This window comes from Dinoponera quadriceps, unplaced genomic scaffold (assembly GCF_001313825.1).
Source record: "Dinoponera quadriceps isolate SergipeBrazil2010 unplaced genomic scaffold, ASM131382v1 scaffold344, whole genome shotgun sequence".
NCBI lineage: Eukaryota > Metazoa > Arthropoda > Insecta > Hymenoptera > Formicidae > Dinoponera > Dinoponera quadriceps.
In genome coordinates this window covers 1-25,886 of record NW_014554439.1, presented here as the reverse complement: position 1 = coordinate 25,886, position 25,886 = coordinate 1, and the positions used below count along the sequence as shown (strand labels likewise).

Sequence of the window (25,886 nt, the reverse complement as noted above, 5' to 3'; positions counted from 1 at the left end):
TATAACTGGAAAACGCGAAACTCAAAGCAATTTTCAAAGAATGCGAAACACAAACATGAATTAATAAATGATACTATGATACATGAGCTGTATATTTCAAATGTTTCGAAAATATATTTTGACTCTATAACAATCAATCAAATTGATGATCTTATCGCATAATCAATATAGACATCGTACTTATGTAATAATAATCAATACAGACATCGTACTTATTATAACCGAACTCGCTCTTATTTTCACTCCATAGCTGTTCATTTCACTGCGTAGATACATGACATATAAGCCACAGATCTCTTCAGGATCTAAAAGCGATACATGAGATCGTTTTTATCCTTCGAACTAGATTCTTAAAAATTATATGCGTGTATATTATATATTTGCAAAAGCGCGTTTTTCTCATCTGTATGATGAAATTTCCTATGTTAGTAGGAATTTCGACGAATATCGGCGAATTGATTTTTTATCGCTTAGTTTAAGATTTTCACTTATTTCTTCGCCACGGTTACTTGGATTTATAACGTCAGAAGCAAGAAAAGATATGCTTAAATTTCTTGCAATATACACAGATATAAAAAATATATCTATGAAATAATATTTAAGATCGATAAAATAGATCTGTAAAACACCTTGAAAACTTTCCATCTATCTTAATAATCATAAAATTTATGTGTTATGTAACCTACCTTTTAACTATATGATTTTGTAATGTTAATTTTACGATTATTTACTAATTATTAGAACAAAAGGAAAGTTTTCGAAATGTTTTATAAATCTACTCGAACGATGTCTTTTCAGGATATGAATTTTTATTTCTTCTATTTTTAAGAACTTTGAATGTATATTTCCTCGTTTTTAACGTTATAAGTCAAGATGACCACGGAGAAGGACCAGGAATGTTAAAAATGCAAGTTTTAGATAAAAGAGAAATATAAACAAATATATGAATAAATTTAATATAATATAGAAAAAAAGTGGTGATATTCACGTAGATCACAATACATTTACTTACCTCACTAAAAAGTTCTCGGTTGAAGGAACAGAATCCGCCGGCGCTGATACGTAATGGCGACCGAGCTCGACACATGATGATTATTAACGATTTCGCTTCGTACGCCGTCAAATTGTACCAACAACAGCTATATGTTGCATGTATTAATTCCGTACTCTGAAATAATTATGTAATATCTTTTTTCAAAATTTTTTATTAATTTTGTTACTGAAATTCAAATTTCGTTCTTTCAAATTTGCATATGATTATTCATTTGATGATCGACTTATCGCCATTCATTCATTCTCATAAACTAACAATTCGTATGGAAGAAAAGAAAAATCTACGATGGAATTATACATTAGGAACTAATAGCCTATATGTGTGTATTATTCTTACATAAAATATTAGACCAAAACTTTTGATAATTTATCCTATTGGGTTGAATAAACAGTAATTTCATATTTTGTGGGCAAATGGCGTTAAAAGGAAGTGTTTAGTGCAATCTTCATTCAATGTCTGACACCATATATTTTTCTGAAAGGTTAAGTTTTCTTGCGTATATTAAGCTATTATTTGTCAAGATCCATTCAGTAATTTTTATTTGGCGACATTGTAAACATGGAGCAAAACAAACCGTATTTTTGGTGTTTGATGCTTTTCTATTTTTGCAAAGGGAAAAATGTAACACAAACCAAAAATAAATAATACATGCTGTGTATGGAGAAGATGCTGTAAGCCAACGTGTGTGCCAAAACTGTTTTGCGAAATTTCATGTTGGTGATATGACATATGAAGATGGTGAGCACTTAGGTAGGTCATTGGTGGTTAATGACGACCAAATCAAAACATTGATTGAAAATAACCTACGTTATACGACATGAAAGATTGCAGAGATAATCAACGTATCTCAAAAAAACCGTTGTGAATTATTTGCACATGCTTGGCTACGTGTCTCAACACGATATTTGGGTATATCACAATTTGAGTAAAAAAAATTTATTGGATCGCATCTCCATCTGCAATTTATTGCTTAAACACAATGAAAACGTTCCATTTTTAAACCGGATGATAATGGGCGATAAAAATTGGATTGTGCATAACAATGTAGCTCGCAGAAGATCGTTAAGAAAACAAAATGAACCGCCACAAATCACATCGAAGTAAAACATCCATACAAAAAAAGTCATACTCTATATTTGGCAAGATTGGAATGTTATATATTTGGTAGTATTGAACTACGAACGGCTTCTGCAAAACCAAACAATTAATTCCAACAGGTATTGTTCCTAATTAGACTGTTTGAAGGTAGTAATCGATAAGAAGAGTCCAGAATTAAGCAATCGTTATGGTATCATATTCCTTCAAGACAATGTTAGACCTCACGTATTTTTAGCAACCCGGCAAAAATTACTGCAGCTTGGCTGGGATGTCTTGCCTTATCCTCCGCATTCACCCGATCTGGCACCATAAGACACTTCCATTTTTTCAGTTCTCTGCAGAATTCCCTCAATGCAAAAAATTTTATTTCTTTGGAGGCCTGCAAAAAGCACCTGGAGTAGATTTTCGCCTAGAAAGCTGTGAAGTTCTGGGAGGATGGACTCTTTAATTTGCCTGAAAAATGGCGAAAAGATATCGCACAAAACGGTGCTTACATTGTTCATTAAAGATATTTTTTAATACGAAAATGTTGTGTTTGAATTTCATCCAAAAATATAAAATTACTTTATATTCAACCCAATATTTAGTCGATTTACATCAAATATAACATTTACGCTAAAATAACTGCCTATATTGGTCTTTATTGGCTTTGATTTCCAATTTGATTTCTATGTTCTTCATTCTTAGGAGAATTAATATAGTTAATTACTCAGAGGAGAAATATTAGTTGAATTAACGAGATAATGAAAGAACCATATGCGTTTTCGTTGAAGCATAATTCTTAGTTCTTACTTTTTAAATTTCTTAAAATGAAATTTTACTTGAAAAATAGATTAACCACTGGATCACTCGAATTTGAGTGATCATACAAATACTCATACAGAGAACTAAAACATATACAATTTATGTTCATTGTTATGTTGATTCAACCAATCTCTTTTCTTCGTGCGATACTATACCAAAGCATACAAATGTCAGGAGAAATATATCATATAAACGCGTGTCTTGGTCTTGTTTGTAACATGCAAGGTATCAGGCATATCTCATCTGATTACAAAAGCATTTACCATATTTAATGACTGCATTATTTCGTACTATACTCACCATCGTGCCAAATCAACTTCACTTTCTAGGAAAGTAAAGACTTCAATTTCTAAGAAGTGTAGGAAAACGTTGAGTATTTTCAGGTCTACATTATTAGTTATATGAGATATGCGGTTTCACAAATAGTGCTGTCAATATAAGTTTCTACATTCTAACACCTACTAGATCAAATTCGCAAGTACTACTTATATATTCAGGTATTATTGGAAATAATCGAATACCTGGTTACTCGAAACTAAAAACCATACAATACTCGAATAATATCCATCCGACACTTAAATTTAACCAAACTTTTTTCTCCGTGTATTATTTTCATTAGTCGTGATATCGTATAAATTTTATCCTGAGACGCATGGGCCGCGCGCAATTAAGGGGTTAGGTTAGTCTAGAGCCCTCAAAAAAGGCCTAACTTTGAGAATTTATTCTGGGAGTAAGCAAAAAGGAATCGAATTTCTCTCTTTCAGGCTTTATTAAACATGTATTTGAGTGTATAAAAAAATTTTTATATTGATATTTTGATATAAAATGACGGCTACTGGGCCAATCTTTGGAATCACCTTTTTCAAGAGGGCCTCTACGGGCGACAGTGATTCTAGGAACTCGTGCTATCTGAAACAAAATAAAGAACGGGATTTAATCTAAATAAGACTTGCTAGTAAAGTACGTATGTTTTTAGCTTTACATCAATTTTTCGCAAAATAGCGGACTTGTAAAAAAAAGGTTCAATTTTTAACCGAAAAAATGAGCAGTATATTGTTTATAAAAAAAGAAGTTGCAATGATAACAAAAAAATCGTACTTAGTTTACTAGATAATGTTACTGTGAAGCTACAGTTAAAATTTCAAGTCGATACGTGCTATAGTATCCGAGTACCATCGTCGCCCGATTTGAAAAATGCAGTTTCGAGAAAAGCGCGGTTAAAGTTTTACGTGCTGAAAATTTTGTTATACCTTCAGTCTGCGATGCCTGCGCCGTACATTTCACCTTCCATGGACACGTGGAACTCATCTTCTTCCTTTCTGGATGCCTTCTGCTCGATTCCAGACCTTCTTGCAGCATCTGAGAGCGAACGATCGGATAATTTGATGCGGTTTTGATCAGTCTCTTGACAGTAATTGTAGCAGTTCGGCCCAATTTTGATGCCTATGTTCTGCATGACTCTCATGGCACTTGTGAGTCCATCATTATAAGTACCTGCAGCAATATATACAGCTGTGTCAAGTACATTTTTGCCACTGGATGTCACTTTCGGGGCCATCGACCATACTGTAGCGTTGAAACTCTCATTACTGTTTTGAGTGAAGCCGCCTATGCAACGAGTGAGTAGGTCATCACTGGTTAATTTTTCATAAATTGGAGTTATAGCCTTGTATACTTTTTCATGTAAAGGTGGTTTATGTGTACATTCGTCCAAAGTTCCAATGGACTTAGCCCTTTGCCACGAGCACCACGAATTTTCTCCGCTCGGGCAGTGATCGTGCTTGGGCTTGGCATCTGTTAATAATTCACTCATATTGTTAACAATGATAGTTTATCAGTAAAAACCACTGTAGTCAATAAAGTAATTCGTTGAAGCAGAAAAACTAACGAAAACAAAAAGAAGCGTCCACGCGTGGCGTCGTTTTTCAGCTGACTGACCCACACACAAGCCCACACATACAGCTGTATTGATGAACTAGCACTTCCTAACGACCTTTTGGGGAACCATTAGAGCCCTCAGGCCCCGTTGGTACATTAGTGCAGAGGGTAAGAGTCGTAAAAAGGGGACAAAAGGAAGCCCGCCGCGGCAGGTAGAAAATGCGCTCGTCGCCCGCTCCGAACGCTTCAACACTACAGCGGATTGGACAGGGAAACAATTTTTTTTTCACTATTCTACCAATTGAATAACGTTTTTAGAATCCTAAAGTGTACTTTAAGCAAAAAAAAGAAATTTCAATTTTTTGAAAATCCGAGACTGGCCTAACCCCTTAAAGACCGCGCTTAAGGGACCGAACAGAGAAGAGATAATAAGGACGCAGGGGTTTATATTGCTCCTAAAGAACCTCTCAACATGTGTAAAAAGCATTTTTTTATATATTTAATATTAATTTAAATAAACGGCTTAAAAAAACAACTTTCTCGTGTCTGGATTCTAGCGTCGCATTCTGTACTCCTGCTTCACGACAACGCCAAGTTGTTTGTTGCTGTTGAGACTAAAAAAATGGTGTTTGAGTTAGATTAAGAAGTTCGTCCGCATTCAATATATTCTCCAGGCATCGCTCCATCTGATTTTGATCTATTCAAATCAATATAGTACGGTCTATTTGTTACTGTAGTACATGTAATATAGTATACTACAAGTCTATACATGTTTGCGAAATGCTGAGGAAGTGTGAAAATGGATTGATGAATGGATTATCCCAAAGATAAATAATTTTATTTGTGCGAGATCAAATTATTACCCGAAAGATGGCAAAAGGTTATTGATCACAACAGCCAATAATTTGATTAAATATGTTGTTTTCGTTATTATTTATATATAAAAATGGTTTTAATATTATACGAACTTGTGTAGGCACTTAATGTACTTTGCGATATTTTAGTATTATTATATTTTGCGAGTTTTTTTGAACATCCTTTGGGTGCCTTGAAAGATATCCATAGGATATTTTAAATATAAACATACACGAATACTTGTACATGTTGGATGTTGCATAAACATACCACCCATTACGACGGGTTGTCTACCCAAAGGTTCGCGCGTCCAGCTAATAACTTCGGATTTATTGATATACAGTTTGTTTGACAAAAGCGTGTACGGCGAAACTTGAAAACGACTTGGTTAATAAACTGAAAAAATACACACATTATGCATGATATAAACTGTAATACTTTAGTATTAATAAGTTGTCCAGCATACTTTCTACTAATTTTATAGCATAATCTTTAGACAAAGTCCTCCATATAAATAAAATATGTCGAACTAACTGCTTGACGGTCCATATCTTCTTTCCTTGGAGCTTAAACTTTATGAGCGCACAAACGTTTTCTGTGGGATTTACATATGGCGACTATTAAGGCCAAGTACGTCAACGTTATTTTCTTGTTTCCACACAATACAAAGTCTACTGCAATGTTTTGGATCATTGTCTTCTTGCAGTAGCCAATTTACATTTTTCTTCGTAAAACCACCCAGCCCTCTGATATATTTTGACTATTTTGGCAGCGTCCAAATTTTCTGTGAAGATATGTAAAATCCCTGCTTTGAGAAACAGTCCCAGATATGTACCTTTACGAGATGTATAACAGTCCGCCCAATGAGTCTATTGGCATGGGTAGACCAGGCACGTGTTAAAGAATAAAAGAATTTCATAAAAGAATTTGGCTAAAAAAAGCTTCGTTTAAAAAAATTACGTTGTTTTGATAGCGATCCAAGTTTTCTTTTGCTCAAGTAAGTCTTTTTTTGGACGTATTTTTCGGACAGTACGGTTTCTTTATTGTGTTCCGAAATTTCACTTCATGAGTAAACGTAAACGTTTTCTTATAGCATTTCACTATATATTTAAACCTTTTTTATGCAAAACCGTTTGCCCGCCACGTAATAATAAACGAGGATTCTTCTTAAACACCCGTCAAAACATTCCATCCTCTTTTTCATCATTTTTTGCGCAGAGCCACGATCCGGCAGATCATCAACGTTTTTCACATCGGAATAGTGTTTTACCCACTTACAAATGTCTTGGATTTTTTTATGTACTTAGCAGCCGCTCAGTACGATATTTCTGGTCCTTTCGGGTGCAAACATAGAAAAACGGCTTCGTAATTTAATGCGTACACGGAACTCATGGTGAAAAATGTCTTTATGTGACCCAGGTCTAACGACAACTAAGGCTTCCTTATACAAAGCATCTTGGAAGACATGCCCCGCTAACTGCTTGCGTTCAAATTCCCCTCTAACAGTTTCTAGAAAAAAGTTTCGTAGTTTATGCTCTTGTCAAACAGACTGTAGTCACTCAGACATCTTTCTAACGAAGTTATAGCGTTCCAAATTATCATAATTTCAATCGATTTGCATCATGATTGGTGAGGAGCCTAACAACATTAGATGTATAAAATATTAAAAAATATAAACATGGAAAAGCATGGGGATAAACGGAATAATTAAAATTAATTAGTAAATAGGTAAATATTGGGAGTACAAAGTAGTTCGGTCCGTTTTGTGGTCAAAAATGCATTTATTTCAGAACAAAATAAATGAAAAAATTAATTGAAGTATTGTCCAACGCTGGCTATTACTTTTTCCTATCTCTCAGGCAATTTTCGAATTTTAACTCAAAAAAATGTCTCGTCTTTTGAGGCGATCCAAGTTAGGAGCCAATTTTTTATTTCTGCGAAAGAAATGAACCGGTGACCTGCCAAATCGTGTTGCATCCGTCCGAAAAACTAATAATCAGAAGGAACAATGTCCGGCAAATACGGCGGGTGTGGTAAAATATCCCAATTTAGCGTTTCCAAATAATTTTTTACGACTTTTGTGACATGAAGCCGAGCGTTATCAGGCAGAAGAATAACTTTGTCATGTTTTTGCTGATATTTCTGCCGTTTTTCTCGTAATGCACGGCTCAAACAATTGTAGCCCTTACCGATGGTCGGTAATGGAATCTTCTGCAGCTCATAGTACACAACACCCTTTTGGTCTTACCAGATACACAGCATGATCTTTGAATCATGAATATTCGGCTTTGGTGTTAATGTTGAGGTCGATGGCAACGATTGACCGGGCATAGAGTAATATTTTTTCTACTCGGGGTTATCGTAGAATATCCATTTCTCATCCCCAGTAACAATCTGATGTAAAAAACCCTTTCTTTGTTGCCTTTGAATCTGCTGCTCGCAAATAAAAAATCGCCTTCCAACGTCTCTCTGTATCAGTTCATAAGACACCCAATTGCCTTGCTGGTGAATTAGTTCCATGGATTTCATTCGTACGGAAACTGCTTGTTGCGTAACTCCCAAACATTCTGCAAGCTTCTCTTGCGTATGGCTCGGATCTTCATCGATAATGCCTCCAATTCTTTGTCTTAGAATTTTTTTGTCTGTTCAGAGCGAGGCTTGTCTTCAACGCTGAAATCACCATTCTTGAAACGTCGAAACCATTCCCTACATGATTTATCAGTTGGAACATTGTCACCATAAACTTATACAAGCATTCGATGTGCTTCAGCTGCACTTTTCTTCCAATTAAAGCAGAAAACTAAAACCTCCCACAAATGCTGCTTAGTTGAGACAAAATTTGACATATTTAGCACAGTAAAAAACAGAGGTTTTGTATGAAACACAAAGCGATATGAACTGAATATTATTGACACATGTCTAACCTCTCAGAAACCATCGAAATCAGCTGCCGCTATAAAACATTTATAACAGCCAGAGCCATCTTTTAAAAACGGAGCGAATTAATTTGTACATCCAATTAAATAATAAACTTTCCTTTTTCATATATTCTTCATCATTTTTTGACTTTGCCAACTTTGACAGAAGTTAGAGATTGCAAAGAATGAGAAAGAAACAATTATAAACATGAAGCAAAAATATACAGTTATAAGATTTAAGCAAAAATATAAATGTACTGCAAATGCAGAATAAATGATTGATAACAATTTAATTGATGACCACTTTCATATATTACAAGAGACAGATTTTTAATATATGCTCTCCATATTTCTTGGAGTTGAAGATTTTCATCAAATAAGTAAAAATACTCTTACAGGTCATAAAAACGAATATCTTAGCACTTTATGCTAAATATTCCGAATACATACGAGCGCATGTAATAATTCATTAAAGTGAAAAAATTCTTTCTCCACAAAACATATTTTACCTGCAGTATGTAAGATATGCAATTAATATATCGCTTATTAAAATTAAAACTAAAAATATAATATAATTAAAGTATTAAGATAAATATGAAATAATGTACGAAATAATCCTGCCTTTTCGGACTTTAACATGACAACGAGGAACTACGTTAAGGTAGTGTATATAAATTATATCTTTCAATTTTCAAAATTCTCCATTGATCCTTCAAATTCGACATAGAAATTGGCAGAATTAATATAATGTTCTTCATGTTAAAGCCTGAAGAGGCACGATTACTTCGTAATTATTTCATATCTATCTGAATATTCTAACTATATTTAACCCTTAGCTGACACACGGGGTTAAAAGTACCCCAGAGTGTTTTTGAACGCAAATTTTTCATAGTTGCGCGCCAAATTTGGTTCTGTGGCGTCACCTAGTATTAGTCGAGGCTTGACCCAATATTGATAAATAAAACAATTATACACATTTTTTCTTGCTGGGGTCCAAAATACCCCCTATAGCACGTACGTTATTATTTTGACGTGTATCAGCTAAGGGTAAATTTTAATTTTTAATTTTAACCCTTATCGGTCGTAAGTCACCTCTCAAGTGACAACAATACTTCGTCGCTGCGGTCGTACGTCACGTAGGAGTTGACAAGTCGGAACCTGTCGAAACTCGCTCTCTGTCAAATGCGGGTACGATTGCCTTGTCAGTTAAGCATAAGCAACGGAGCAATTGATATGTCCAGTGATATATCACTGCTTTTTGTACTCAATTTTTTAATATATTAAGCCCAAAAATGAATAAAGAAAATTTTATAAATTTTGATAGTGATAGTGACAGTGAATGTTTTGAAAACAATTCTTCATTATAAATACAATAAAACAATTCTTCATTTGTTCATATGATACTGGGTCAATGAAAACTGTATCAAGAATGACACGTGGTGGCTATCAGGTAGAGCTGAAGAAACCTGAAATGATATTGAATGATAAGAAATTTATGGGCAGAGTGGACCAGTGCAGATCAATTTGAATCTATGTACTGTTTTTTACAGAAATCATTAAAACGGTGAAGGATAGTTTTTTTCTAGGGAATTGAAGTATCCTCCTTGTATGCTTATATTCTGTATAAAGCTGATTGTAAACATAACAACAGTAAAACAATGTCTCATATAAAGTTTATTCGGAAATTAGTTATGTCACTAATTGGGAATTTACGTGAAGGTAAAACTGCGCGATATGGAACGCCATTAACAACAGGCAATGAGGAGAGATTAGATGGAGAACTACATATCCTCCAGCTTAATGGTAAAGAAAAACATAATGACCGTTTAGTATGTTCTAATCGTAAATTGCCTGGAGAAAAAAAAAACAACAGTATACGAGGGTGGTCCCTGAAATACCCGACCTAACAAAGAAAACACGAAAATTTTGGAAAAAAATGTATTTATTTTTCAACATAATCTCCTTTCAGCTCTGTACACTTTTCCCAGCGATGTTCAATAAGTTCGATACCCTTTTTATAATAAGAACTGTTTTGCTCCTCTAAATAGCTATTAACTGCCGACATCACTTCTTCATCGTTGGAAAATCTTTGACCACTGAGCCATTTTTTCAAGTTTGGGAACAGAAAATAATCCGAGGGGGCGTTTGTTGCTGTGAAACTTTGCTAAACACTCAATTGAAACATCTTCACGACACTGTTTTTGCTCGAGTGTGAGCAAACGCGGCACCTATCTTGCACACAGCTTTCTCATGTCCAAATTTTCAGATAATATGCGAGGTACCGCACTTTTTGAAATTCCTACTATGTCTGCTAGCTCGCGCACTTTCAGTCGACGATCATCCAGTACCGCTTTGTGGATTTTCTTCGCCATTTCTGGAATCGTCACCTTATTTGGTCGACCACTGCGATGCTCGTCTTGGCAGCTCGTACGGCCTCGTTTAAACTCTGCTACCCAATATTTTACTGTTGTAAACGAAGGAGCAGACTCACCCAGAGTAGAATCCAGCTCAGCTTTTATATTGGTTGTGCTAAGGCCTTTCAAATAAAGTACTGTATCACATAACGATGACCAATTTTCTCCATTTTCACAAATTCACTGAAAACGTTCATTATTGATGGCTGCCAAACAAATACTAAACAACGTGGCGTCTTCAAACTTGAAACATATGCTTTATAGATTGTGTACTTTGTAATACAATGATATTTTTCAAACAACTACCGCCATCTCTATGTCAGGTCGGGTACTTCAGGGACCACCCTCGTACTTCTGTAAAACGTTCAACAGAAAACCATTCCTTCATGTTGGAGATTGTTTCAAAAAATATCATACATTAAAAACTTATAAATAATTATGTGAAACTCATATATTTGTAATACTCCTTCAAAAAATAAATAATTTCTAACAAAAATGTTATTCTTATAATACTGAAAATTTATCGCATATTTACCGAAACCAGCTACAACCTAGTGAAAATAACGCATAAAAAGCCAGCGTCCGATAACAAAAATTAATAAGCGGTATATTAATTACTTATTTTACATGTCTGCTGAACGAGAACAAGGGTTACTAAGCGGTATATTAATTACTTATCTTATATGTCTGCTGATAAAATATATTTTACGGAGTAAGAATTTTTTCACTTTAATAAATTATTACATGCGCTCGTATATAGTCGGAATATTTAGCATGAAGAGATAAGATTTGCATTTTTACGATCTGTAATAGTTCTTTTATTTATTTAATGTACATCTTCACTCCAAGAAATGTAAAAATCATATATCGAAAATCTGTCGCTTGTAATATATGAAAATATATATGAAAATAGTCATCAATTAAATTGTTATCATTCATTTATTCTTCATTTGCAGTTTATTTATACTTTTACTTGAGGCATATAACTTTATATATTTGCTTAAAGCTTATAATTGTTTCTTTCTCATTCTATGCAATCTCTAATTCTTTTGTCAAAGTTGGCAACGTCAAAAAATGATGAAGAAAGTGTGAAAAAGGAAAGTTTGTTACTTTATTCATCTATTTACTTATTAATTTTAATTATTCCGTTTAATGCTATGTTTCCTTACGTTTTTATTTTTAAATATTGTATACATACAATGTTATTGGGCTCCTAACCTATCGTAATGCAAATCCGTTGAAATTTTGATAATTTGTAACACTATAACATCGTTGGAAAAGTATCTGATTGACTCTATCAACAAATTCGATATTATCAACCATACGCGCGCACCTTAGAGCAACCCGTCGTAATGGGTCGTATGTTGGTGCATCATTCTATACATCTACTGGATATCCAACAGATATCTAAGACCATCTTAAGATATTGTATAATAATTGCGATATCGAGTATGGCATGGTAGACAGCATACCGGTCTGCTATGCCAGAAGTCCCGAGTACGATTCCCGGGAGAACGAGAAAATTTTTCATACGGTCGTAATTCTTCTTCGGTAGTCCGACAAACAACCAAGAGTATTTATTCATGCCAAGGAGAGTTGTCTCCAAAAATTTACCGTTCGGAACTGGCGTTTAAACTGTGGTCCCATGTGCATGTATATAATCTGCGTGCGCACCACATGCATGCCTAAGAGAGAGAAGTAGGCCTAGGCCCACCTTTGAACTGTAACGCCATTAATCAGAATTGCGATATCTTAGGATATTGTATAGTAATTGCGAAATTAATATCTAGGACATCCCTCAAATAAAATGTGCTGTGTGGGATTTAAGTAATTGAGTAATTTGCAAAATAACCTGGTACTGGAATACGTGGGAGACTTTCTTGAATTCTAGGTGCTTGAATTAATTCTCACTGTTGACTAATAGAGATCAGTAATTGAGCTATTTCAACTTGGCCGAAAGTGGCTGCTGATGTATATGAAAGTACTATGAATAGGCTTTAATATTTAGTATGTGACACTAGGTCGTAGTGTAAAGAACACAATTTTTTATTATATTGAAGATGTCGGGTTACGTACCAAAAAAAGAGCATTTGCGGGAAACATTATTTTTTTGCTTTCATCTCAAGAAATCTGCTGCTGAAAGTCATCGTTTGCTAGTGGAGGTTTATGGGGAGAATGCTCTATTTGAAACAACTTGCAAAGATTAGTTAAGTCGATTAAAAAAAAAACGATTTTTACATGAATGACAAAGAGCACCCTGGTCAACAGAAAATGTGTGAAAATGGAGAATAGAAGGTATTATTGGAAGAGGATTTATGTTAAACGCTCAAGGAATTGTCGGAAACATTAAATGTCGATGACTCAAAAGTTAGCAAACGTTTAAAAGCAAAGGGAATGATTCAGAAGCTGGGAAACAGAGTCTCACATGAATTGAAAGAAAGAAACATTGGGAAACGTTTAACCATTTGTGAGTTGCTGCTTCAAAGACAAAAATGGAAGTCATATTTCCATCGAATTGTGACTGGCGATGGAAAATGGATTCGTTACGACAAACCTAAACGTAAGAAATCATGGTGCACCCCGATGAACCAACATCATCGCCAAAACAGCATATTTATGGAAAGAAGGTCATGCTGTGCAATTGGTGGGATCAAGTCGGTGTGGTATACTATAAGCTGCTGCAACCAAGTCAAACCATCAATGCTGAATGTTACCGACGACAATTACTCAATTCGAATCGATCCCTCAAAGAAAAACATCTTTAAAAAATACATGACAAAATTATTCTTTTCCATGACAATGCTATACCGCATGTTACAATACCAGTGCAGGAAAACTTAGATGGGATGTCTCTCCCCACCCAACCTATTCTTTCACCAGACATTGCTCCTTCAAATTATCATTTGTTTTAGTCGATGCAGCATGGCCTTTCTGAGCAGCACTTTAGCTCTTTCGAAGATATAAAAAAATGTCTTGATGACAGGATTACCTCAAAATAACCAGAATTTTTCTACTACGAAATCCATGTGTTACCCGAAAAGTTGGAAAAAGTTATAATTTCCGAAGGACAATACTTTGAACAGGGTATAATGCACCATTCTTTTGAAATATACATGAATTTTTGTAGAAATAACAGCAAAAATGAATTCAAACACCTAATATTAGTTTCAAGAAGATATTAAATCGACATCTAAATCCAAATCAATAATATTAGTTTGTTCGATAAGTTCGTGCAGATTTTTAGGAAAAACTGAAAGTTCATATGTCCATAATTAGGTATAGATTGATTGTTTCTGTTTGTTTCTATAACCTGCTATCGAAAAAACGGTCATATAATATATTATTGAAGAAATTTATATATCCCTAATTATAAAAATGTCGACTTTAAACCTATCGTAAAGATTCGCACGAACTTATCGGACAACATATAAACTATGATGTATTAATGTTCTCGTCATAGTACCTCAAGAAGTAACCGTTCGCCGATGTAACAGTACATATATAACTGCAGCAATACATAGGTCACGTAAACCGTCAGAAAGATGAGTTGAAAGATGAAGATTTCGTCTGTTCCACCGATTATTGACTATGAAACAATGGAAAATCGCATGCACAGATCAACTTGTCTCCTCTCGATTCATTTATTTCCTTTATTTGAGTCGCAATTTAATTTCTTTTTCTTTGAAACTCACCATCAACGCCTGCAGACACTGGACGCACATTTGCAGTGAGCATCCCAACATTTGTAGGAGCAACATCATATTGAAAGAGTTTTCGATCGTTTCTGCAAACCTTATAAAAAATACTATTGCGACATGGAAACGATCTAAAATTTTTAGCAAAATTCCCCAGTTTTATGTCGTATTTACTCGCAGCAAATATAAAATATATCACTAATTATTCGCATGTTTTCAATGACACTACTTCCGCACCCCCCTTTCCTATATAGTTTTTCTTTCTGATTTTTTTAAAATAAATCAATTATAATGTTTTTGATTTTCAGTAAAAATACACACACAAAACAATTATGTAAATATTGTAATTAGTTACATACAACTAAATATATCATAACACTGATAATATGGAATATAATAAGTAGCATGTTATACAGGATTTTAATCTTATTTTAATCAATCCACTTAAATATTTTTCTTGCCTCGTACAAAGAAATGTTTTAAACATAAGTAAAAACTATCGTTGTCATAATGTTTTTGAAATAATATTGATGAAACGATCAAATTTAAAGGTACTGTAAATGATGTCCATGAATACTACTTTGGGCCTCTAAATGGCCTCAAGAAATGGTTACCTATATGTAAGTGTCATTGCGCAGCTGTTTTATGATTACACTAAATGTATTATTTAATTCGTGCTGCCCAACTTTACACAAATATATACATCATTTAAATTTAAATTATTGTCGCGTCTTTTTGCTATTTTGAAATATTGACATTCAAGATTAAAATATGCCATGTAGTTTGACATTTAAGCAACATAACCTTAAAGTCAGTAATAAATATGATGACCAACGATAAAGAACATATTTGACACTGCATGCGTTTTATGTATAATCTCAATACTTTTGAGACAGCCGAAATGATTTGTTCTGCTAATGAAAAGGTGTAGGGAGTGAAGGAACGTGCAGAAAATGGTTTTGTCATTTTCGTGATTTCAGTGTTGACGACCATTAACCAAGTGCAGCCTCGCAAGTTTGAAAACAATGAACTGCAGGCACGACTCGATGAGAACCCGACTCAAACACAAAAAGAACTTGCCGAGCAACTTGGAGTAATACAACTAACGTTTTCGGTTCGATTGCACGAGCTGAGAAAAATTCACAAAGAAGGAAGGTAGGTTCTACATAAGATAACGACTGCTAACAACAAAAATCGTCGGTTAACCAGGGGCATTTCTTTGTTCAGCAGAGTACAAAAAAAGATCTTTCACATAAAATCGTAATTGGCAATGAAAAATGGATTATGTATGATAATCTTAAACGCAAAAATTATGAGTGAATTCCAGTCAACCGACAACACCAAAAGCAAAACCTAAACGCTTCGGCAAGAAAGTTCTTCTTTGCATATAGTGGGACCAGAAAGGTGTACTGTACTATGAGCTCCTCGAACCAGGTCAGACAAATCAGAGCTCTACCAACAACAATTAATCAATTTAAGCGGTGCAATTTAGGAAAAACGGTCATTTAATGGACAAGGCAATCGTAAGATCATTTTGCTCCATGACAATGCTAAGCCGCACAGCAGAAACCACAAACGAAACTATCTTAAACTTGGGCTGGGAAATTCTTCTTCATGTGGCGTATTCGCTAGACATAACCCCTTCAGACTACAACTTGTTTCGAACAAACGTTGACTTGCCAATGATCCCGAAAATGTCGCCATTGTAGCTAGGACGAAGTTACCAGCCGTTGTTCACGTCCTAAGCGTTATCTCCAGTGAGGGTAACATCATGCAACCGTATTTTTTAAATAAGGAAGGAACCGTCACAAATGAAGTATATACGAGGGCAGTTCAATAAGTACCTGTGTTAGAAATGAAGACACCATTTTTTCAAAAAATTTTTTTTTATTTTTCAACATAGTCCCCTTTTAGAAAGATACACTTCTCCCAACGTTCCTGCCATTTTTTTAACCCCTCCAAAAAATAGGATTTGTCGAACTCTCCAAAATACGCCTCTGTCTCGGCGATGACTTCCTCGTTTGAGCTAAATTTTTTTCCCGCGAGCCATTTCTTCATGTTAGGGAACAAGAAAAAGTCGCAGGGAGCCAGATCGGGTGAATACGGGGGTGCGGCAGCAATTCATAACGCAATTCATGCAGTGTGGCGGCGACAACTCCGGATGAATGTGCTTTCCACCGTGAGCAATCGCGGCACCCATCGGGCCGACAATTTTTTCATCGCCAACTTATCATGTAAAATATTAATTGCCGTTCCGGTCGACACACCTACGGCCTTTGCTACTTCGCGCACTTTCGTTCGTCGATCAGCGAGAATCATGTCGTGGACTTTTTGAATGATTTCCTCGGTAACCACGTCTGCCGGGCGTCCTGGTCGCTCCTCATCAAAAACAGATGTTCGCCCACGTTTAAATTCGTTGAACCAATATCTAACTGTGGTCATAGATAGCGAAGTGTCCCCATAAACAGCATCCAACTTTGCTTTTATCTCCTCGCATTTTTTCCCATCCAAAATCAAAAAGCGAATTACCGAACGATACTGCTCTTTTTCCATCTTAACGAAAATCATGAAACACGTCTTACTCGAATGGCTGCCAAATCCAAACTAACTTATCAATCAGTCTGCAATTTGTTTTGCCGTCGTTTGATAGATGACAGCACACGATGATAACACCAACTTCCCTCAGGAACGCCCTCTGTCGTCTAACACGGGTACTTATTGAACCGCCCTCGTATACGCGTTCTGACAACAGTAGTCAAGCTATGGATGGACACTATGGCCTCCGGGAGGCCGTACATCTTCCAACAGGACGGCGCATCAGCTCACACGAGTCATTAGGTCCAAAACTGGCTGTCGGACAATGTCGACATGTTTAGGAGCAAAGAGTTTTGGCCTCCGAATAGTCCAGATTTAGATCCGTTGAACTAGAACATGATTGAAAGAGTTACTAACAAATGGAGACATCCTAATGTGGCATTTCTCCAGACCGCTATTGAAGCAACATTCTTCAATATAGACAAGCCGGCGTTATAGAAAGCGTAATTGGTTCAGGCTCAGGATCGAGACAGTAATTGCGACAGACCTGGTTATATTGAGTAATTTTTATCTATAACAGTTCCACAAATTACACGAAAAAAGGTTTTTATGTAATTTTGTACTTTTGACCAATAAACTTTACCAATAAACTATTGTTAAATATATTGTTTATTTTGTCCAGATTTAACTGACGCACTCTGTATATATAATTAGAAATATATTAACCAATGATTAAGCGCTGACCCAATAATTACTGAAATATTACCAGTATTTAATCACTGTAAATCCCTTAGTAATTTTCAATATTAAATTTCTGTAAGGTTAGTCGATCCGAGGAAATTGGCAATAGAAATAGTAGACCCTACCGCCAAAGAGTGTGATCGAGGAGCTCGTTGTTAGCGCTAATATTATTGGAAGCTATGCCGATGATGATACGAACGCAATCATAATGTTATGAGTGATTGTGTATGACATCATAAGAGTTCGCATCATTATTTTATAAATTAATATATTACCAACGTTATCTCTAGGTCCAAATTATAACCAACGCTGCCATCTCTGAGATAGTGATTGATAGCATTGGTAACGTTAATGTTTTTAAAGCTTTCTGCCGGTAGTAACAAGTTTATCAAAAAACGCTAGCGAATATATGGCAGCTGTATATATTAGCTGTATTCGGTTTTGCAAATCTGAGGCATTGCTTTGTTCTTAAGATTATCTTAACCCTTAGCTGACACACGTCAAAATAATAACGTACGTGCTATAGGGGGTATTTTGGACCCCAGCAAGAAAAAATGTGTATAATTGTTTTATTTATCAATATTGGGTCAAGCTTCGACTAATACTAGGTGATGCCACAGAACCAAATTTGGCGCGCAGCTATGAAAAATTTGCGTTCAAAAACACTCTGGGGTACTTTTAACCCCGTGTGTCAGCTAAGGGTTAAGATAATATCGATATCTAAGATAGCAAGATAATATAGGTTATCTTAAAATAATAACTATCTTAATTATGAGTTATTTAAGATTAGAGTAATTTCTATTCATTAATAAAAATCCGATGGTCAAATATTAAAATAAACCAAAAATATATTAATATCAACAATATACGTGGTTTTAACAGAATTATATAATTTCAAATTAATTGATTTTAAATAAAAAAATTATAGTTTAAAATATTAATGACTATGTTCTAATCATAGGTCAATAATTTATGTCGCGTCCCTTTAACGTCTTTATATATGTCTTAAATATAATATATTAGATTAAAAAAATATATATAAATTTTATTATTTTACTAAATATAATTGTATTAAATATGCAGAAGGTAGATGAATGATATTCTGGACTTTTTTCTTAAATATCTACAATATTTTTGAATGTAACCTTCGAATACAATAATTTTAAGAATTAACTAAAGTGTATAAAAAAAATTTTTTCATTATTCGTATTTTCATTATAAAGTGTACTTTTTTAAATATATTAATAAAGTATATGACACAAAATTAAGACTCGACTTATAATTGGTATCGTTATCTTATCTAACTAATGAAACGACTTTCCTGGAACCAAAACAAATTGATGTCTCCGATTTGTAAACTCGAACGCAGCTATTATAGAATTTACGTTGGATGATGATATATTGATAGAGCGAACGCATCTAAACTGTGCGCAGCAAGATCTTATTGGTTTCTGTCGCCAATGTGTTATCAGATCGTTACAGACTCCGCTCGATTTATGCCACTAATCTACTCGCCTATCAGCATATTTTGTCACATATTTGGCCGCAATTTGGTAACGTAATCAGAAATAATAAATCCTATGTTCAATTTGTTCTTCTGACATCAAAAATTTATAGCAGGCTGTGATCAGGACCTGTTTGCGCAGGTTTGGATATTTAGATATACTATTCGTTCATAGATAATTATAATAAAAATTTGTACCATTTTATATTATAAGAATGAGTTTCACGGTAAAACATTAACCATAACGTTTGATTACCATTCTTATACACATTAATATATCATATTTTGCGTACGAGAAACAGATGTCACCTAACAAACGATTCAATATTTGCATATGAAAATGTTACATAACATAGAAATGTTACATAATATAATTACATAACATAAGATGTTACATAACATGCAAAACATAATTTGTTACATAACACGTTATATATAAATTATTTTGCTTATAAGTTATTATACTGTTATAAATAGCATATAACACAAAGAATATAATAATTAATAAAAATAAAACACAATTACATTGCAGTTATAAGAAAAATGTTTAATTAATTTGAATTTTATATAACAGCAGTTATATGACGTGTTACTTTTATTAAATAAAATATTTATATTCTGTGTCTTTTGGGTACTAATTGTCATGTGCAATATTTTTAACTGATTCTCTGTTGTCTGATTGTTTTTTGGCGATGATAAATTGATTATATTTTAAAAAGCATACTTTGTTCGCTTCGACCTCATCTTTTCTCACCTGTTTAGATATTCGTGCTTCCTCACGATATTCCTTAATTTCCCTTGAAATTCCGTTTTCGTAGTAGCCTGCAAATCCCTCAATTCGCGACGCAGATTTGACAATTGACCGCACGTGTAAAGCACCAGCATGGCGATGAAAGTGTCTACTGCAGTGTAAGTGTTTGCCGCATAAAAAGTGCCCACTAATTGTCCCATGAAGGTCAATTCGTAGAAAGGGCTACTGGTCCAATTGTAAGGGAAGTACGCGGTAAAGAACAATTGCCGACCGCTATACCGAATCATGAGAAATCGTAACGCGATGTATAATATCACCACTATTTGCACCAACATGACGCTCTTTATGGATAGGTTCCTGCTGATGCCTGCGATATCCAACATTGTGCCGCGGTCTTGTTTATTTGCAATCGTGTTCCAATCTCTCACCATACTTGTCATGAGTAACCTCAGGGCTATTATGGAATGTTTGGGAAGATTAAAATGCTTTAAAAATGTGTTGTAAAAATAATATTTCATGTGTTGTTTCATATTTCATGGAGTTATTTTAATACAATCTCTTTACTTTGATCATTATTATTTGAATAATAATTAAATCACTTTGCTGTGGCCAAAAGTACGGAATATATTTTTAATCATTAAAGATCCGTATTAATATCATTGGAGAAAAATGACCAAAACCGACATACTATTCTTTTTGGGCTCTAAAGCTTTTATCAAAGAGTAAAATTAAAATTTATATACATGAATGCAAATCGGCAAAATTTCATTATCACAATATTCCAAACAACACGTATGTCTAAGACTTTTCAAAACAACGTCCTTTAGACGGCTCATTGTCTTATTTAAAAGTCTAATTGTCTAAAATATGTCTTTATATTGTATTAAGACGTTTTAATGTTTTTTAGGTATAGAAATCCTATGAAAAATTATTACATATATCCTTGCAAATAACTATTTTATAAGATATTTGAGAATTAACACTTTTAGAAAGTAGACTTCAATATTGACATACCTATAATATCTATTGGTAATTATCAAGAAAAAAAAATAAAGGCACTGAAATTATTTTATACATTTATTATATTTCCATACATGTTATTCTTAATCTTACATATTTTTAAAACTAAAAATTTTTTTAAATATATTGCTTCTTTATTAATGTGGAAACATCTTAAACAAACAAACTAGAAAAACAGGAGAAAATCAGTCATCGGTTTCAACAATGTTCTGTAAAATAATATTTCACAGCAAAGTTCAGGTATGTCGGTTGAAAAACCAGTAAACTGAAGTATCTCAGTTCACAGAACAACCAAAATCTAACTTTTCTTATGTAGTTTAATGGCAGAGGATAGAAATTGGCAAAAGATCCAAAGCGATTCACAAAGTTCGAAATTTACTATACTTACTATAAAATAATATTGTCAAATAAATTACATACCACTGATTTGTTACTTAAATTTTCACAAGAAGAAAGCTCAAACTTCAGCATAACGATGATATCGAAAAATCAAACGATATTAATAATATAACCAAACGCAGTTAAACAGAAACTGCCATTTCACCTCCAACTGAATATACGATAGACAATTTATATTGTCTGATAAAGTTTAGTACTTTATAGCTAAGAAACATGATATATCGGTTTACCATAACTATAACAGTTTTGATGTTTTCCTCTACTTGAAACCTTCCTCTCAATTGAAGAATTCGGATCCAAATTTAGAATTAGATTTGAATGATTCAGATAAACCATATATAATATACGTGACATTATATTTATAATCACAATCTGACTAAAAACCTCAGATTTAACTCTAAATTCAGACCTGATTACTTTACATGAGACTAATTTCAAGACATGATTACTAATACGGACCTAAGATAACCATCGATTAACGATCAGCAGAACATAATAAATTTGATTGATGCTTTATTATATAGCAATATAATTTTTATTTTCATATTTATTTTAGATCGGTGAAAAAATTCGTAATATTTCTTTTAATTTATAAATACTCGTTAGTTTAATTTGACACAATTAAATTATTCTTTATTTATAATACTCTACATTTATGTCTGGGATGTAAAAGATATAGATTTCTACATGAAAAAAAAATTAAAACTAAAGATTTATACTATGAAAGTTGATATATTTACGTCCACCTTTCGACCAAAATACAATGGTCTTTAATAATGAGATTGTGATTGTTATGTTTCCCATGGACAAGTTTTCTAACATCAGATCAAGATCACCCCAGATAAAAATCAAATTGATCGACTGAGGCACGCATATGAAGAAGAACATCGACACAACAGGAGCTAATACTCTATAGCTCGAAACTTGACTGAAACTTCTGTCCTCCGGCCAGATTCCCATGAACGTCATGGTATAGCGATTCCAGCCATATGCATACTCTAAGTCTGCCTTTTTTAAACAAATGCAAACTGTTAGCTAATGTTATTCCTTTCACAGACTCTTAATATTTTAACGGAATGACTGAACGTTAGATAATCCACAGATAAAAACGAAATATCTAAGTTTCAACATTCTGATCAACCGACCTCGATTTATATCCATTCAGGCTGTCGCGACAACGACGTCTAAGTAACTGACAGAATCTAATTTACGAAGCGCATACGATCCTTCACGACGCATGCTCTTTGAGTATGCATTATGTAACTTTAACGAATATCATTGTGTGTGTGTGTGTGTGTGTGTGTGTGTGTGCGTGTGTGTGTGTGTGTGTGCGCGCGCGCGTGTGTGTGTGCGTGTGTGTGTGTGTGTGCGTGTGTGTGTGTGCGTGTGTGCGCGTGTGTGCGTGCGTGCGTATAAATACATTAATAATCCGGATGCACTTTTCAAATATAACATGAGATAAGATTTATAATAGTTATAATGTTTCCACATCATACAGCGTATGATGTAAGTATTATAATGTAATAATTATAATAAAAACTGCTATATTTATATTGTAATACTATATTATTACGATATAATATAACATAACATATATAGCCATAATAATAAAAAAACTATTATAATTTACGTAAGTTTATAAACAACAAAGGCGAAACTATAAAGATTTCTGAAAAAAATTGAAAAGAAGATATGTTTTTTACTTTACTAAGGGAGTCACGTAGTAAGTCTGAATTATAATCTAGGATTGGATCCAAGACCACTTCTGTTTTTAATTTATGACATATAGTTGGTGACTTAAAAGTTAAGACACTTTTTAATATTATAGTTTTTGTAATAGATAAAAATTGTGTGTGAAAATCTCTCAATTTTCGTCTGTTCCTAAAATACTCTGAAAAGAAATTCGTTACAACATTTTTGTTGCTGATTATACATAAACAAATGCGTATCAAATTAGAATTCTAAACAATAGCATATGTTAACCCTTTGCACTCCGGGCCTTTTTCGCGCGGCGCACCAGCAACTGCAGACGTGGTGAGTGAGAGTCACCACTGGAGTGCAAAGGGTTAATATATTGAAAATGATTTGTTTTATAATGCGAAGGTTCTCTCTATCAAAGAAATCAACAAGTGAAAGCTAATGGCGCGCGGGACTTACATGATCATTGCATATGTTTTCCGACTATCGACCGACGTTAAAGAAGAGAAATAACGTCCATCATATTTCTGAGGTCACATTATTATTGCCACGTTAATTGTTTTACAAATATGCCAATATATTAACGTCATTTCTCTGGTTTGTCTTAATGAGGTATCGATTAAGAAATATTACTAGTACTACGTAATACGGTATAACTGTGGCAGTATATCTCGTCATTTCAGTTGCGACCTGTATCGTTACTGCTCTTCGGTCAATCTATCGTTCATTGCCAATAATACTGATAGATAACCGCCAGATGTTCTCAAGATCTGTAAAAGGGATTGAATAAACTTCGCTTTTGGAAAAGATCTTTTGGAAAGATTTATGAAAATATTTATGAAAATAATGAGAAAAAGAAAGAGCGAGAGAGAAAGAAAAGAAAAAATAAAAGAAGAAAAGTCTAAGAAGCGTCAAGAAATTAAATATTTTGAATATTTTGTCTTTAATTAAAGAAATATTGTAACACGCCAATAAGTGTCGCCGTAGTGGTTGGTGCGAATAAGTTATTTTATTCAAGAGGATAAATATGTTTAATAGAATCAATGCGCTAACTGCTTCGTTTGATTTTTCAAACGTATGAAGAAAATCTTTCTTTCACTTCAAATCGACACTATATACTATTATTAACAATTTTATTAATCCCCAATTCTTCTAAACTAAATTCTAAACTTCTAAACTAATAAAAATTAAAGCAAGCATTTGATTTGATTCTCTAGAATATTGCAAAACATAATGCCTCCACTAGAAGTCGAATCTAGAAACATCCCATTTGCCGGGCGGAACATCTTTACCAATTTGGCCATCAAAGTTACGATATTAACATATCGGTGCGTGCGTTGACACTATCAAACATATTAATGTAAAATATTCTCCGATATAAATTAATTTATTCGCACAATTGCATCAGTAGTAACCTCTTATTGCCCTGTTTTCATATTTTTTTGATTATACGAGATTTGTTCAAAAAGTATCGCGAATTTTGAATTTCCGCGGGTTACGTATATTTAATTCTCGATTTTTTTGTGGCGTTATGTTGGTACTCATGTCCCTCACTTATGTCGACAAGTTCAGCCGTTTTGAATATTCAGTTTATCTTTGACAGCTGTTTTGCTTGGACGTGTTTTGGATCGTCTTCAATTTTTGCCTATTCCAAAAAATGGATCAAAGAATCTTTATCAAATTTTGTCTGAAAAACAAAATTAAGTGCGCGGATGCATTCCGAATGTTGACTGTGGCATATGGTGAAGCTACCTTGGACCGAAGCAACGTTTATCGGTGGTACAAAATGTTCTCAGAGGGCCGAGAAGATGTNAAGAGCGTGCCGGACGCCCGAACACGTCAACAACAGACGAAAACATTGATGAAGTGAAGAAAATAGTATTGGCCAATCGTCGATTCACCGTTAGAGAAGTTGCTGAGGACCTAAACATATCGATTGGCTCGTGCCATTCGATTTTTACTAATGATTTGGACATGAGACGGGTCGCCGCGAAATTCGAACCAACACCCCTGCTCACACATCGTTGCTTGTGCGCTAATTATTGGCCAAAAACAACACACTAATGATGCCGCAGCCACCGTATTCCCCAGACCCGGCCCCTGTGACTTTTTCTTGTTCCCGAAACTGGAGAGGCACATGAAAAGACGACGCTACGCTACGATTGAGGAGATAAAGACGGCATCGTAGGAGAAGCTGAACAAGATCATAAAAAATGATTTTTTGAAGTGCTTTGAGGATTGGAAAAAACGTTNTGATGGGGATTACTTTGAAGGAGACAAAATAGATATTCATAATTAAATAAATAATTTTTGAAAAAACACAAAATTCGCAATATTTTTTGAACAGACCTCGTATATAACGAAAGTCTATAAATACATATTAAATTGTGAATTTTATTTTTAATTATTAACACATTAACTGCTACACTGATTGTTATTAATAACTTCAAACTTATTTGAAGTTTGAATAATCAAAATACTAGGTGTACCGGTATGAAGTGAGCGTTTTTTTGTGAAATCAA

At 34.1% G+C, this 25,886-nt stretch overlaps 1 protein-coding gene across 1 annotated transcript; it reads right to left on the bottom strand.

Moving 5' to 3' along the window:
* Positions 1-95: 95 nt before the first annotated feature.
* On the bottom strand, positions 96-22,827 carry LOC106748487 (odorant receptor 13a-like). Its single transcript, XM_014627060.1, has 7 exons — positions 22,812-22,827; positions 22,407-22,694; positions 20,251-20,701; positions 14,714-14,813; positions 14,485-14,607; positions 1,013-1,168; positions 96-305 (listed from the first exon to the last, which is right to left on the bottom strand). The coding sequence occupies exons 1-7, from the start codon at positions 22,825-22,827 to the stop codon at positions 255-257; spliced, it is 1,185 nt and encodes a 394-aa protein (XP_014482546.1). The 3' UTR covers positions 96-254.
* Positions 22,828-25,886: the final 3,059 nt, after the last annotated feature.

Coding starts and splice junctions, on each gene's coding strand:
- LOC106748487 (XM_014627060.1), bottom strand. Junction 14,814..20,250: donor AAGCACGAATATCTAAACAG/GTGAGAAAAGAT, acceptor ATTTTTTATAAG/GTTTGCAGAAACGATCGAAA. Junction 14,608..14,713: donor AGTGTCTGCAGGCGTTGATG/GTGAGTTTCAAA, acceptor ATTGTTTCATAG/TCAATAATCGGTGGAACAGA.